The sequence below is a fragment of the Vicia villosa genome, linkage group LG3 (genome assembly GCF_029867415.1).
Source record: "Vicia villosa cultivar HV-30 ecotype Madison, WI linkage group LG3, Vvil1.0, whole genome shotgun sequence".
In the NCBI taxonomy this organism is placed as follows: domain Eukaryota; kingdom Viridiplantae; phylum Streptophyta; class Magnoliopsida; order Fabales; family Fabaceae; genus Vicia; species Vicia villosa.
Window position 1 is genome coordinate 21,624,372 of NC_081182.1, and position 16,772 is coordinate 21,641,143.

Sequence of the window (16,772 nt, forward strand, 5' to 3'; positions counted from 1 at the left end):
GTGTGAATTTGAAAAAAAGTAGTTTAAAGTCCACATTAGGATGTCACACTTTTCTACTAGTGTTTATACAGTGAATATGTTGGCTAGGGATAACAACGAGGCAGGTTGAGGACGATTATTACCTCCTCAAACTCAAATTTGAATTTTTAAATAATTTATGTTTCCCCCCAAACTCAAATAGAGATGAAAAATTAAAATCCAAATCCGATCCAAACGGGTTCGGGTATCCCCGTCTCGCCACCATCCATTTAGTGAAATCAATTTTTAAAATAAAAATACTTATTTTTTTTCAAAATTAAATTATTTTATAAATAATAAAATGAAATAATTTAAAAAAATTCATAGATACATTTCAAATAATAAATACAAATCAAAATATCAAAACTTTGGCCACGTATTTAATATTCTAAATAATAATATACACAATGAAATAAATGGGGCGGATTCGGGGTGGATACTAATGTCCCCATTACCTGACTCATCCCCATATTTTATAATTGGGAAAAAACCGAACCCAAACTCAGTCAAAGTGAGTTTTCCCCGTCAACTTCGAGACGGATTTAGATGGGTACCTATGAATAGTGGTTTTGTTGCCACGCCTAATGTTGGCATCTTGTAAAATTGAGAGATGTATACTAGTGTTTATACTATTGCGCATATTATAGATTTATAACTAGGATTCTTTTTAATAGAAGACTATTTCTGTAAAAATTATATTCTCAATGTGCTTGTAGATGACCTATATGATTATAAGAATAGTTGCGATACTGTAAAATATGTTTGAGAAGCTCTAAAAAATAAGTATGATAATAAAAGAGAGTAGAGTAAAGAAGTATATTGTTAGCTACTACATGAAGTATCAAATGATAGATGAAAAGTTTGTGGAGGTTCAATATCATGAACTCCAAAAGATTACTCATGGTATCATCATTGAAGGAATGCCTTTAGATGAGCAACTGAAAAACTGTCCCATGGTTGGAAAATTTTTAAAAAATTGCTTTGTCACAAAACAAAAGAACTTTTAATTGAGAGTCTGATTGGTCGCATCTGAATTGAAGAAGAATCTTGGAGAGAAGATAAAAAAGATGAAGTCCTAGTTATATAAAAAAACGGTGCAATTCAAAAGCCATTAAAAAATTAAAATCCCAATGCGATGAACTAAGCTAAGAATAGGAACCCTTCAAGGGCCCCATATTGCCCCAATCGCTAGGTAACAACCACCATCTCAAAGAATTGACATCGGTGCTTTCTCTTGTTTCAAGAGTGGAAAACCAGGTCATATGGCTAAAATATGTATAAGCAGACCTAAACCTGGTGTTGCCCCTAATGTCTAGGCTAACCTAACTAACGAACAATTTATTACTATGACCACCGAAATTAATATGGTTGGTGGATCTAATGGTTGGTGGATAAACACTAGCTCCTCTTGTCATGTTTGTATGATCGTGAAATATTCAAAACATACACGAATGTTGAAGATAATAAAACATTGTTGAGAGATATCCACACCACTAATGTTGCTAGTATTGGAGACATGAAACTGGAGTTCACCTTCAAAAATACTTTAATCTTGAAGGATGCCATGCATGCTTCTGAGATTAGAAAGAATCTTGCTTATGATTTTCTAATGAATAAGGACGAATTTGGTTAGTGTATTGAGGCATATTTGAACACCATCACTAAGAAATGCTATTTTTGTTGGGAAATGCTATGTTGTTTATGACATTTTAAAGTTGAACGTTGAAATGAATAAACAATATCTTTTTGTCTATTCTTTGTGTAATTTTAATGTTTGGTAATTTTAATAAAAGCTCATTATTTCTAATTTAAGTAATTTAGACTTAATTCTAAAGTTAAATGTCAATAACTTAGAAACATGTGAATATTGTAGTCAAGCTAAAATAATTAAAACTTCACATAAATAAGTAATAAAAGAATTTAAACCTTTAAATCTAATGCAATATGATATATGTGAATTTGATAGAACTTTTGAAGGAGTGAAAAACACTTAGAAAGGGGGGATTGAATAAGGGTTGTTTCTAAAATGGCAGATAAAAAATAATCACTAAGATATTTTTATCCTGGTTTGTTGTTAACCAAACTACTCTAGTCCACCCCTTACAAAATGATTTACCTCAACTGAGGATTTAATCCACCAATCAAACTTGATTACAATGGCTCTCCACTTAGACAACTTCTAAGTCTTCTAGAGTATACAGATCACAACTTTATCACTCTAGGAAATTCCTTTTACAAATGTAAACAATAATACAAGAGTATAATGTGCTTCTTAATAAGCTATAATCACCAAGTGATTTTTCTTTCAAGATTAAGTTCTAACACTCACTAAGATATTACAAGTTGTGAGGTTGAAGATGAAGTTTTCTTTGCTGTTTTTGAGTGACAACGTTTTGGCAGCGTAATGTTACTTAGAGCGAGAAATGTTAGCTGCTTCAGCATCAGAACTTCTCTTTTATAGGCAGTGAGAAATGTGACCGTTGAGTAGCATTTGCTTTGCGTGAATAGTACACTGCTGCATTTAATGTTTCAGTCTTTTGTCAACTACCTCGAGCCATGCTTCAACTGCTTTTGCTGACTTTGCCTTTTGTAGATTCTAACGTTCCTTTTGTCAGTCAGACAGATTTGACGTTGTAGCCTTTTCATCTTGTAGTTTCTTCTAGACTCAGACTAATAGAATGACGTTTGAATATCAGAGTCTTCAACGTTGATGCAGATGCAACTTCAGTCATCAGACTTTGGAAGTTCTTTGTAGCGTGATACCATCAGATCTTCAGAGCCTTGCTTCTGACTGTCATCTTCTGATGCCTTCAAGACCATGTTCTGATTTCCTTAAGACCATCTTCTGATGTCATCCATACCATGTTCTGATGAAGTCATCCAGATCTTATGGGTCAGAGCTTCTGAATGATGATTTAGTGCATACTCTTTTAGACTTTTCCTGAAATGGAAAACATGAATAATTAGAGTACCATGTTGTCTTACACAAAATTCATATATAATGTTATCATCAAAACTAGAAATATTGATCAGAACATTTCATGTTCTAACAACTTTAACCAGAAATAGTAAACGCTATTTCATCTCTTTTATTGACGATTGCTTTGATTATATTATTGTATACATAACAGAGATTAAAGTGAAACCCTAAACATTTTGAAGACTTTGGTAAATGAAATTGAAAATCAACTTAGTAAGATAATTATTGTGAAAACGATGCCAAGAACAGAGTATAATAGGGAACACAATGGAAAGCAAGAAGAACAACAAGGATTGATTATAACTGTTATTCTTTACTTTCTCTTTCAATCAAAATTACAAGTGTTACAAGAATAAAAAATAACCCTTTCATTCTAAATTTACTTTATCCTATTCCATTGTCGAGGAGATTGTGTCAGCCCATATCAAGACACGTTGGTCGATCCTTTCATGTTGGTACCAGAGCCGAGGCACATATCGACGCGATGGTCAGTGGCGCCTGAAGTTGCTTGCAGTTTCAATGGTTCTTTTGTTTTCGATTATTTCTTGTTTAGTGAGCAAAGCTGAAACCAAAATAAAAGAGTTAGAGCTCATGAATTAGTTATAAGTTTGTTATGGTTTAATCACTTTAATGGTGGAAGATGTTTTGAATTTTTTTATTCAAAATGTTGTTTTTGTCTTTGTTTGAATGTTTTGATTTTGGCTATGTTTTTTTTGAAAATTTGGAAGATGATGGTGTATTGGTGTGATTGTTTGTTTTTCTGATGCCATGTTCATTGATGCTTGGTTTTACTATGGTGGAAACACGGGGATGAAGCAGGTTAGTGAAGAAAATAGTGAATTAAAAATATAATTTTAAATGTAAAAGAAAAAAATATAAGTTTAATTAAAAAAATATGAAATACATAATAAAAATACATCATATATATAACATTAAAAATCGTAAATGGTTAGTAAAAAATATGTATCATGTGTTCTAATTGATCTGTGTCATATATGAACAAAATAAACTGGAGTATAATAAAAAATTTGAAGAGATAACCATCCGAGAATTTCTCATCATATGGGAAATAAAGACTAAAAAGGTTTTGAGTAGAAAAAGTGTTTTAATTGTGAATGAGTGAGATTTTCTGAAATGGGAATGTTAGTGTCTGTTCAAGACAAAAATAATTTTTTTTTATATAAACACAATCATAAAAAAAAAATCATCCTCTAGTTGGAAAATAAATAAATTAAAATTAGGGAGGCTTCATATAAAAAAATATCCTCTAGTTGAAAAACGTAGAAAGTTTGAAACGAGGGTTTGAAAACAAGAGAGTTTGTGGAAAATTGTAAAAATAGTGGATATTGTTACGAGTAAAAATTATGTCAAAATGTCAAATAAGAAAAATGCTCGCACCAAAAAATACAATTAGCTCTTACTTGTAAGTTTTATTCTTTATATATTATGCTAATGTTGTTTATTCGAAATAAAAAACCAATTGAAAAAATATAAGGGTGAGCAAGCATTTGTTATTTTTAAAAAATATAAATAATTTTAAAGTAAACTATTATATTTTTAAATAGACTTGAAAACGAATATTTATAAAACCCAAAATGTTAGTGTAATAAACCAAAGAAATTTATAAAACCCAATTTGAAAATCATTTGAATTTCCTTCGCAATGGGGCGGGCAAATTTGGGGTATGACACTGTCGTCTCCTTTGATACCTATCGAAGAGCCTTATCACCAAGGCTCAACATAATTGCATTGTGGGCTTTCTCGATCATGGTCGTCTTTTTTTTTTCCCGTTAACGCAGCATTCATAGCTGTCGCTCCCTTCAACGCTTCCAAACAACCCTGCTGGACCAGTAGGGATTTCATCATCAAGCGCCATATACCAAAATCGTTCTCTCCGGTGAACTTTTCAATCTCATACTTTTTGAAAGCATCTTCTCCACGCTCACAGCACCAATAAAGATTACAAGTGTTACAAGAATAACAAATAATCCTCTCACCCTAAATCAGGATTTGCAGTACGCAATTATGAGAGACTGGTATGCTATTTATAATAAACGTAACATACTAGACTAATGGACTTTTTCACAAATACCCATTAGAAGCTAGCTCAGGGTACAAGCTAACTTAAACAATTGGACATAACAAACAGGCCAAAATCGAAAACTAACAACCCTAGCATTTCAACCCCCACATACTAGAACACACTTCCGCTACAGTATGTAGGTCTTTGATTGCAGCATGCGAACAAGCTTCGACCTCATGAATATTTTCTATCGAACCAGAAGCTACCTTCGACCTAATAGAGTTCGATCCAATTCTCACAATAATTTAGAGATTTGGTTGTGATAAAGTAACTAGGTATGATTCTAGTTTATTTAAAGAATTATATAGATAACATGAAATTATACATGAAACTATTGCACCATATTCTCTTGAAATTAATGGTAAATTTGAAAGAAAGGATATATATCTTAGTGAATTAGTCATTACTATTATGTTAAATTCTAGTGCTTCATATCACTGATGGAGGGACATTTTATTGGCTGTTTGCTATGTCTTGAATAGAGCTCCGAAATATAAAAAATAAGATATCTCATTATGAGATAATGAATAAAATACAAACAAACTTATCTTATTTTAGACCTCGGGGATGTCTGGCTTAAGTTAGCATTTTATATTCAAAGTGAATAAAACTCGATAGCGGAGCCTATGAATGTGTAGTTAGGTATGCAGTAAACAATAAGAAATATAATTTTTATAACCTAAATGTTAAATTGATCATAAAATCAAATGATGTTGAATTCTATGAAAATAAATTTCCTTTAAAATAAAAAAATAGTGGGGTCACTCAACAGAACCACATTCCTTTAATAACAAACTCTGAAAGCAACAATGAAGGAGAAACAAAATTTCAAAGAGTTATAAGATTAATAATTGGTAAATACTATATGCTTGATTATGCTGCATAAGAAGTAGAAGAAGATCCAACAAATATTCAAGAAGCATAGTCATATTTGGATGCAAATTTGTGGCAAGAAGTTATTAACTATGAGATGGATTCTCTATAATCTAATAAGACTCGATACTTAGTATATTTGCCTTCTAGTTACAAACCAATTGGCTTTCAATAGGTTTTGAAAAAGAAAATAAAACCCGATGGTACAATTGATAAATACAAGGCTTGCCTTGTGGTTAAAGGTTTTAGGCAAAGAGAAAGAATATATTTCTCCGATATTTTTTCTCAAGTTACTAGAATTACATCCCTTAGGGTAATCATTTTAATTGTGGCTTGTAACTTAATATTACACAAAATGGATGTTAAAGCCGTTTTTAAATGGTGACTTAAAAGAAGAAATTTATAAGGATCTATACCCTGAATTGATTATCACGATTGTGATTGAGGAGGATTGAGAAAAGGGTCATACCTAGGCGAGTCTTAGGTAGAAGTATAGCACATGTAGTGGTTAGGCGAGAAGGCAATAAATCAAAGGTTGTTTACGTGTGAAGCGGAGGTTATTTACACAACACTTCAAACTAATACTATCATAGTGGACTTATCCCTTACTTGGTAGCCCCTAGAGTAGTTAATGTTATATACCAAACTAGGTGAACAATTACTTGCGTTCTTTAAGTTTCTTCACTATTTTATTGTATACCTTGTCATTTTGTGTTGTTTAAAGATCATTGTCTCGACATCTCATAGGACATCTGAGATCTAAACACCAGAATTTCACAAGTTATATTAATAAAAGTTTTTTGGAATCTTTCAACTCATTTTTCCTCTTTTTTTTATTGTTAGAATTTCTTTGTATGCATCTAGTTTTCGTTTAAGTCCTTCTTCTTTTTCATTTTGCAAAGCATTAAATTTTATGTTTTAAAGAATGAAATAGTAGACGAGGAAGTGTTAATTGAAAAACTTGAAAAATATAGAGATATTTTAGCTATAAAAGAAAGAGAGAGAATGGTAATGAGTTAAAAGATGTCAAAAAACTTTTGATTAGTGTAAGTTGTTTTTCAAACATAACTTAGTTTTTCGTATTATCACTTTCTAAATCAATTTTCAAGGTTATATTTTCAGTTAGAGTTTGGTGAAACAAGCAATTCACATTGATATAATAAACTCAATCATGTTTAACCCACCGATTATATGTCAAAACCGAGGGAAAAAACTACTTATACCGTCAGTTATTTTCAAAAGCGAGGGGATAAAATTTTGTCATTGACAAATTAAAAAATTGAGCTCGTTGGGGATCACAATAGTGACCACTTTATACATTACCCGTCAGTTTAGCATTAACTGAGAGGTTAAGTGGCACACTTATTATGACGCCCTTCGTTACATCGCATGTGTAACCGAGGTAAAAGTCATTTCGCGTTCAAGGTAAGATTACTTATTTGTATTAGTGATTGTTCTTTGAAAACTTAATAATAGATGATCTATGTGGATGGAATTTTCTTCTCAAAGGTTTTTTTTCGTGTACTCATATTTCTAGAGTGAGTAATTTTTGTTGAACTATGAATGACTTAAAGATAATGCTCTTTAATTTAATTATAATGATAACACAATGTAAGAGAATAATTTTATTCTCTAGTGGTGTTATTTGTGTAGAATTTTTTTAAATAAATTCAAGGAAAATGTCCGGTACCTGTGAAAAAATAATAATTGAATGTATAGAAAAATGTCTGATACCCGTTAAAAAATAATAATTGAATGTATAGGAAAATGTCTGATACCCGTAAAACATTTAGATCAATCATATTTTTTAATATAAATATGGCTTTAACATTCTATTCGTAATGCAATGAAATCAACTTACTACTTCAAATCAAAGTATCTAACATCTACATGATTGTGTTATGTCTCTTGAACCTTTCAAACCATTTATCCCGTAAGTTTGCAGGTCCATGAAATTTGTTATAAGAGAAAATAAACAGTGAGTATAACTTTCAATGAGCATATAAGGTATTTATGGACTAAAATCAAGTTATTTTTTTCCAACTCATCAAGCATATAACTTAACCAAATACTTATAATATGTTTTATCTTCATTCAACTGAAGAAAATAAGCAATGAACATAACTTCTAATGAGTGTTTGCATGTTTAAGGAGAACTATTAGTCACATTTAGAAATTAATGGTGCGGAGTATTGAATTCGTAACCATCACTGCATAAATAATTAATCCAAAACAACTAAAACAATCTAGTATAAAAGAATAGAACCCCAAATGTGGAATGAAAAGATTATCTTCACTGCCATATGAATCACCTTTCCTCGCAACACCGATAAAATTGTAGTTCTTACTAAGCATCGCCAACATCCATGGCCCTGCATAATTATGTTGTAACAAAAATCAGAAACCTATTTCATTATAAATAAACCAATGCATAGTTGAATGTTACTTGCTCAGCCTCATGTCTATAGCATAATTGAGTCCAAACCGCCAATGTATCAAAACATGATTGGTCACTGACGAGAGATATTTGATTACAACATTATATGAAGGATGAGAAAGAGAAAAGACGAGAGGTTTAAAATGCTACCACGAGGTTTAAAACTTGTATTCAAAAACAATTTGAGGTCTAAAAAACAAAAAGTTGAAATTTAGATACCGAACGATATCACCAGCCTCCATGAATAATTTGTAGTTGATTAATTCGGGCTCGCCACTACAAAACCAGAAAATTTTGGTGAAGTTCAAAACAATAACAGAGTGGAAATGAAAATAAAACTTCATTTGGCGAATCTAAAACAGAAAAGCTAAGAAAGTGATTGGTTTGAAACTTTCATCGAACACTTTGCGGGCAACGTGTTTAAACTTGAATATGCCATAATACTAAAACAAACCATTCCCAAACATGAACATAAATCTTTACCACAAATTCCATTATACATATACACCATTAAACACTGTTAAACAACAAAATACTTACATGAAGAGGAAGAAACCCTAAACTATAATTCCACAGTAAGAAATCCTAAAATATGCACATATATATAAAGTTTGTAAAAACCTACACATATAAACAACATCACAAGAAAAAAAAAAGAGAAAGTTGAACCAAAACTCCTTCAGATGCTTAATCGTCCCTGAGATAAAATCTCCAAACAGTTTAAAACAATTAGACCTAGATCTAAAATATTAAAGTGAAGTTTTTCTTACAAAACCACCGCGAATCTCCCCCTTTTTCGCTTGAATCAACACCATTAAACCTGAAACAACAAAAATTAAATCTAAATCTAAATCACCAAATCAAAATCATCAAAATAAACTGTAATACCAATTTATGGGTATGCAAAAGAAGAAGATTTGTCATGTAAAATCAAATATTTGTGAGTAATAACAGAGGTTGACGACGAAGAACAAATACCATCGAAATCTGCCTCGTTTGAAAGTAGAAACCATCACATCAAAATTGCTGAAACAATTTGGAGAAGAAGTAGAACGATAGGATGGATGAGGAGAGAAAAATGAGGTCAAATTTTGTGATTATGGAAATTAGGGTTTGTAGTAGAAAGAGAGATGAAGAAAGAGAAGAGAGAGATGAATCCAGACGGTGAGAAAAAGAGAAGAGAGTGATGGGAAAGGATGGAAGCAAAGCAGAGAAAAATCAGTATAATAATACTCTGGCAAAAGGTACATGAAAAAGCAAATGAAAAGTTGAGAAATAAATCTGAGGGAAGGAAGCTTAGCTGAGAAAAGAAAGCAGACGATGTCCACGTGGATAGTGTTATAGATGAGTATTTGCAAAAAGAACATATAAGTAATTAGTAGAACATCTATCTTTCTTAAATGATAGATAACTTAATTGTTTTTCGTCTCAATATTCAAATTCGAGAAACAACTCAACAATAGTACACATGGTACAAGTTTTACGTGCAAAAAAATACAATAATATGTGCAACAAGAGCTACTAATATTTCAAAGGATATGAAGTAGTATAGAAATCACAACGGCTACTTTATCAAAAGATCATGACTATCCCGCCATCAACCAAAAAAAAAAAAAAAATAGATACTCAACTTTTAACCATTTTATTCATCACACAACATTAAAACAACTTTGTGAATAAACTTAGAAAAAAAGAAATTTAAAAAAGAACATCTAAGAAAAAACTCTACTAAAAGAAAATTCAGCTAGTGATTTTGGATTGGATTTTGGTTCATGTCGTTCAAACTTTAAAATAAAATTGCATGAGTTTTGGTCATGTCTTTCAAATTTTATATTATCTTGTTTATTGAATAAAATTCGACTAGTGGTTTTGGATTGAATGAGTGATGGCAATTGGCAACCTAGTTGAGATCGATGACTCCCCTTGATTTGTTAGTTTGGTTTTGTGGTATCAACCTAATTGGAATGACATGCACTCTCCGATATCTCTACCCTTCTTTTAACCAAATAAAAAAATATCACATGAAACCTTCTTTTATTTAATGCAAATCAATCCATCACTTACACCAATCACATATTAAAACATTATCACACACGCATGTCAAAAATGAAACTAATGATGCATAAAATTGCCACGAGATGAAATCCTTGATTGAAAACTTGAGAATACACTGAATGTTTGAATTGTTTATAAAGAATACCACTACACTACACTGCACTAATAGCCGTCATTAATGGAACTCGATCACGCACAAATAGGTTCTTGCTTTCTCATACTCCATTAACATCTTGGTGGGTCGTTTCTTTTGTTTATTTTTATTTAATCTCTTAAACCTCATCTACAACTTTCTAAAAGCAACGATTAACTTAAAAAACAACATTTAGAGTCGTGATAAACATGAAAATTAATCCTTATGATGCTTATAAATTGAGAGTGCACATGCAGCATCAAGCAAAAACATACTAGGTAGTAACATATCTCGGTTTGAAAAAAACAATAATGACGAAGCTATTTACCCTTGTAATAATTTCAAGCATATTGTTCAAACAAGTGACCTTAATTCTTGCAGATGTTGGTACTGCTGCTTCTTATGGACCTCCATATATACGTAAGTCAACAATTTACATTTTTTTTATTACTCACCGGTTCGGACCCTGGTCTTTGCAGTTCAAAATTTTTACACAGCTATCAACTGAGTTCACAGTGTTATATTTAGTTTGCATGATGATAATTTTACGTACTTGTTGGTTGATATTATGCAGCTACTTCTTGTGATGGAAGTAGGAGAGAGCAGTTTCCACCAGGTAACATATTTGTGGCAGTGAATGAAGGGTTATGGGATAATGGTGCAGCATGTGGAAGAAGATATAGAGTGAGATGTGTGAGTGGAATCAACAAGCCATGCAAAGGTGGTAGTATTGATGTTAAAGTTGTTGATTCTATTACTTCTTGTACAAAGTCTTCATGCCCCCACACTTTTCACATGTCAACTGAAGCTTTTTCAGCAATCTCACGTTTTCAAAATGCGAATATCAATATTGAATATATTCAGTAAGTTTGTACATTTTATTATTAATTCATATATTTTTTATAATATATTTTACCTCTTTATCTTATTAAAATATTGTTGTTCATACAGGATATGATGGATATAGGAAATTCGACTGAGACTATAGCTTAAATGTTGCAGAAATTAGTGTAAATTAAGAAGAGTAATGTGTAACACAAGTATATGGGAATTGAATAAATACACGATATAGATTTTATGCAATATATAATGTTTTGAATGTTTGCTTTTTCTCCTTTAAAATTTATAGCATTTCTCATGATCCACATATTCTAAGAAGTAGCAAATTGATTAATGTTTTTTCTCAAGTTTCCACTTTTTTTAATCAATGTACACTATTATAAAAAATATATTTTATCTTGGATGAAAATACATTTAACTTCGGCAAAAGAAGTGAGGTAACATAGAGTGTCATGAAAAATTGCCATTTTACCCCTCCATAAATAATAAAACTGAAGATTTAAGTTATATGCATATGGGTTTGAACCCTCGCAAATGCATTTTTATTATTTTCAAAATATTAAAATTCATATTACATTGTTTACACATAATATTAATAAATTAATTTGTTTACAAACTACATTATCTAGAATATTACATTACTTACCAAAAATGTTTAAAAAAAATAATTTCCCTAAAAATCTAATTTTAGATCTTGGAATCGTTGAATTTCAGATAGATCAAATGCTGGGTACCAGATAACTTTTATGACTTTTGTATGCATTTGTTCCTCATATAAAAAAAAAAAAAGAGTTCGATAAATAAATAATTTTTTTCTCAAATAAAAAATATGCAATTACTACTTACAACTTTCACTCTCCTAACATCAAAAAAAAGAGAAAGCGGTACACAAACTTAATTAAAATTATCAGGTATAAAAAAAAGATATATTAGAAGATTTTATTTTATAATCAAGGCCGACCCAATCAATTCAGGGGCCTTGCTTTAATTTAAGAAATAGGCCTAAATTTTTTTTAAAACAAAATTAATTTTAATAGTTAAAAATAACACATAAAAAATGCAATTGTATATTAACCAAACAAAACACTAAAAAATTCAAAATATTATTTAAATTATAATTTTTTATATAAATTTTATGTTTTTAATATTTTTATTTGTTTATAATATTTTTTATCTAATTATAAAAAAATGGACCCCTTAAAATTTGAGGACCGTGTTGTAATCCATCATGCACTTGGGCAGAGCCGGGCTATTTATAATAATTAAAAAAATTAACAATAGTATTATTATTTATAACTAAATTTTTTATTAATTGGTCAGTTTGTTGTTAGAACTCCATTTTATTATTTGTCCTGAATTTCAAAAAATTAAGATTGAACTGACAAATGCGAGGGTGAGCTAAGTTTCAAAGGAGCTTACATACACATTAGTGGAAACAATGCCGAGGTTAGGTGGGAAAAGGCTTTATGACATACTTCTATACCACACATTTTTATGTCTCTTGTCAGTTGAGGTTTATGCATAAGGGGCTGGCAACAAGTGAAAACTTTTCAAAAAGAGGAGTCAGCGTGGTTTTTATGTGTTTCTTTTGTAATTGTTAAGGTTGGTTAAAAATATATATAGAAGAAGTTTCACATCGTTTAGTTTGTGAATGAAGAGGAAGTCTAAGACTATGTATATGAGTGAAATTCTTCTAAGTCTCACGTCGCTAAGTTTTGTGATGGAAGAGAAAATCCAAGACTATATATAGGATTCAAATTTTTCTTTATAAAATGTATCAGTCAAAAGGAACAATTTCATAACTTGCGTATGGATGAACATACAAAAGTATCTGATCATCTAAGTGTTCTAAATGATATTGTTTCTGAAATAGAAACTATTGGAGTCAAGATTGATGATAAAGATAAAGCTTTGAGACTCATATGGTTTCTTCCATCTTCATGTAAGGATATTAAACCTGTTTTGATAAATGGAAAGAAAACTTTGAGTTTTGAAGAAGTTGCTAGTAAAATTATTTATGAAAAAAAGAAGATTAAAGAGTAAGGATAATACTTCATCAAACTCAATTTTAGTTGCTAGAAGAAGGCCTTATGTGAAGAAAAACAATGAAATGAGTGAGATGTTGGAAATGTGGAAAGATTGGACATATAGAATATAAATGTTTTGATGGGGCTGCGTCAGAGAAGGGCTCTGAGTCAAATGTTAGCAATGTCTCTCTCGTGGTGAGAGAGGATGACCTTCTCTAAAAATTGAGAAGCGTGTCCTCATGACATTTCCGCTGTCATGGGAAATGTTGTGTTATTGCTAGCGGATTAACACATAGCATTGATGCAAAGTGTGTTGTGAGATTATTTTGATGGTTGAAGAACTTCCTATCAACATGAAAGTTGCACCATAAAGTTTCAACTTAATTTTCAGCATGTAAAAATTTTTGAAGTGATTTAACTTCACATAAAGTCTACCTCTAGTAACCAAAACTGAGTTTGACGAAGTATTAGTAAAAAAAAAAAAAAGTGAAACATCGTAGCATTTAATTTTAAATTTCATGCAAACCATAAAGTTTTAGAGATGGATGAAGGATCTAGTCGGCATATATAAGGCTAGACATGGGCTAATTTTGAATCCTTTTTTATTCTTGATCAAAAATGAAACTCTCAGCGAAATTTTTTTTATATTGAATATCATCATTATGATGATTATATGGAAGATTTGAAACACAAAGAACAACATAAAATTTCAGCAAGGTTAGATTTGCTTTGATCACGAGTAAATGCGTATTAAGCAGTTAGTGGAAACGACTGCTACTCTATTTAAGGGACATGTGTATGAGAAAAACCTGCATGGATACGAACATAAATCACGAGTGTTAGAAACAACCAATAAGAAAAGAGAAAATTTTAAATTTATTTAAAATTTAATTTCTTTTTTAATTGGATTCATGAGGTGGTTGTGATTGACTAGGAGAGAGAAACAAATATTTTTTATTTTTTAATTAATAAAAAATTGTGATTGGTTGTTTGTATAACCACCTGTTATGTTTGTGCTCATGCAAGTATTTTTCCATGGAGATGTGTATTCCTCTATTCATGAGTTCATCATCCTCAAAACCTTTTCTAACGATCTAACGATCGTAAACCCCCTTAGGACTAATGGGGTGGAATCCTATATGGATGGATTATCTAGAGGTAACCCGAGCTTGTCAATTGTTAGAAATGTTATTGATAATTACTTAGGTGCTTCGTCAAACTAATATCTATGATATGATGAAGGCTATTGATCATGCTAATACAAGAGGTTGGAGGAATTTGTGGATTGAAAGTGTTCTCTTTTAGAATATTCATATTTTTAGACTATTCAAATTCAAGATAGCAATTCATGCGTAGATAACAAAAAAAAAAAAACTAAAGTTTTATATTATTTTTGGACTTGTATGTTAATTTTAGCTTTAAAAAAATGTGGATATTTGAAATTTCTTTTTTTGAAAAAAAATGTGATTTTGACTAAATTTTGATTTTCAATAATATTTGTTTATGTTTTAGGATATCAAAAGTAATGTTTCAATTTATAAAAAACAAATATAAAAAAACTTGTAATATTTTAAAAAAACGGTTTTGTAAAATCTATTTTCAATAATACAAAGAAAAAATTAATTTTTTTAAGATAAAACAAACAGACCCTATACAACACTAAAAAGTCATTTTTAAAAAGAGCAAAATAAACGGGTCCTTATTCTTTAACGGTTCAAAACAGATTAAGTTAGTCATTTTTTTTCCTTAATGACGAATTTAGCGATTAATTTTTATATTCTTTTTATAGATATTTCAGCCAAAACGATTAACATTATATATTTTCTATTGCAGTTAGAAAAATGCCCGCATACACATATTCAAATTATTTTTGACAGTCCGATCAAAATCTGATGGATCAATAAAACATATTTATTTTTTGTTTTATTATTTTAAATATCAAACTTAATTCTTTACAGTCTTATCTTGATAAAAAGGTCTCTAGCATTTCAAAATTGTGAATGCTTGATTGATTGACTGCAGGAAAACTCGGTCATGATTATGATGACTTTTTAAGGAAATAGATTATACTTATTTAATTTTTTGTTGTTGAGTTACATCCTTGCCCCCAACTTTTTTTTATAATTTTTTTTAATATATAAGTTGTCTTATTAAAAAAATAATGAATTTTGACCATGAATTAACATGTGACCGATCAGCGCATCCACGATAATGCTTATTAAAGTTTTGCACTAATGTGAACTCCCAGTTTTAGAAAGGTTTGGAACAATTATAATTCTGCAATGATGGCTGATGAGTTGAAATTAATTACTTAAATATAAACGTGTCGTTGCAAACTTCACTTTAATATTCAATATTATATTATTCTCTATGGATAATGAATACATTACATATCCACCACTAATTTAAGTTGATCATTAGCAATCATAAACAGTATATCCAAAAGATTTACAGATAATTCTCTTATTTATTATTTATTTTAAAATCTAATAATTCGGATTTATTCTGATATTCTCATATAAAAAGACATTCTCATATGATACGTCCTATATATAAAAGAAAGAATATTCTTATTTTAAGAATAAGTTATGAAACCTTACTCCACATCTAGACCATATAATATTCTTACTTCAATAGTAAGTTAAAATTAATGAGTACTCCTTCCGTTCCTTTTTAAGTGTCGTTTTAAATTTTTTTTTGTTTCTATTGAAGTGTCGTTTTTATATTTTAATGTTATAATTAGTCAATTATACCCTTATTTTAACAATAACTCCACTTCACATTTTTCATAAAATTAATTATTTTTTCAATTAGTTATTGGAAAAGGAGAGAGAATGTATGATTAAATTTATTTGAAAAGAGAAAATAAATGAGGGTATAATAGAAAAAATAACTCTAATAAACCACTATCTTCGTTCAAAAGCTTTATGCTAAAACGACACTTAAAAAGGAACGGAGGGAATATTAGTTTTCTCTTTCTACATTTAACTAGTGTCTTACCCGTGCGTTCGCACGGGTACCCGTCGTTTTCGCGCATTGTGAGTGAGAAAAATAAAAGATATTAGTAAAAGATTAAGTTTTGGGTAAAATTGAAAAAGTTATAAAAATAATAATATTTTATTTGACAAATTATAATGGAAAAGTTTTAAAATCGCAAATTCACAAATTATAACAAAGAAATATTCAATCAAATTATATAATTCAATTAGTGATAACTATTTAATATAATTGATTAAACTACAAACTATTAGCCCAATCTCAAACTATCAGCTAAGGAGAATCGATTATTTTTGGCTAGCTAAGGAGAAAATTAGTTATTTTGGCTT

The 16,772-nt window shown here is 30.1% G+C and overlaps 1 protein-coding gene across 1 annotated transcript; it reads left to right on the plus strand.

Annotated features, from left to right (window-relative positions):
- The first annotated feature begins 10,837 nt into the window (after positions 1 to 10,837).
- On the plus strand, positions 10,838 to 11,773 carry LOC131655109 (EG45-like domain containing protein 2). Its single transcript, XM_058925016.1, has 3 exons — positions 10,838 to 10,999; positions 11,154 to 11,442; positions 11,531 to 11,773. The coding sequence occupies exons 1-3, from the start codon at positions 10,891 to 10,893 to the stop codon at positions 11,535 to 11,537; spliced, it is 405 nt and encodes a 134-aa protein (XP_058780999.1). The 5' UTR covers positions 10,838 to 10,890; the 3' UTR covers positions 11,538 to 11,773.
- The last annotated feature ends 4,999 nt before the right edge of the window (positions 11,774 to 16,772 follow it).

What these genes read in the sequence shown, in the direction of transcription:
- LOC131655109 (XM_058925016.1), top strand. Translation starts at nt 10,891, where the DNA reads ATGACGAAGCTATTTACCCTTGTAATAATTTCAAGCATATTGTTCAAA. An exon ending in TTATGGACCTCCATATATAC is followed by an intron (nt 11,000 to 11,153) that starts GTAAGTCAACAA and finishes GATATTATGCAG; the next exon opens with CTACTTCTTGTGATGGAAGT.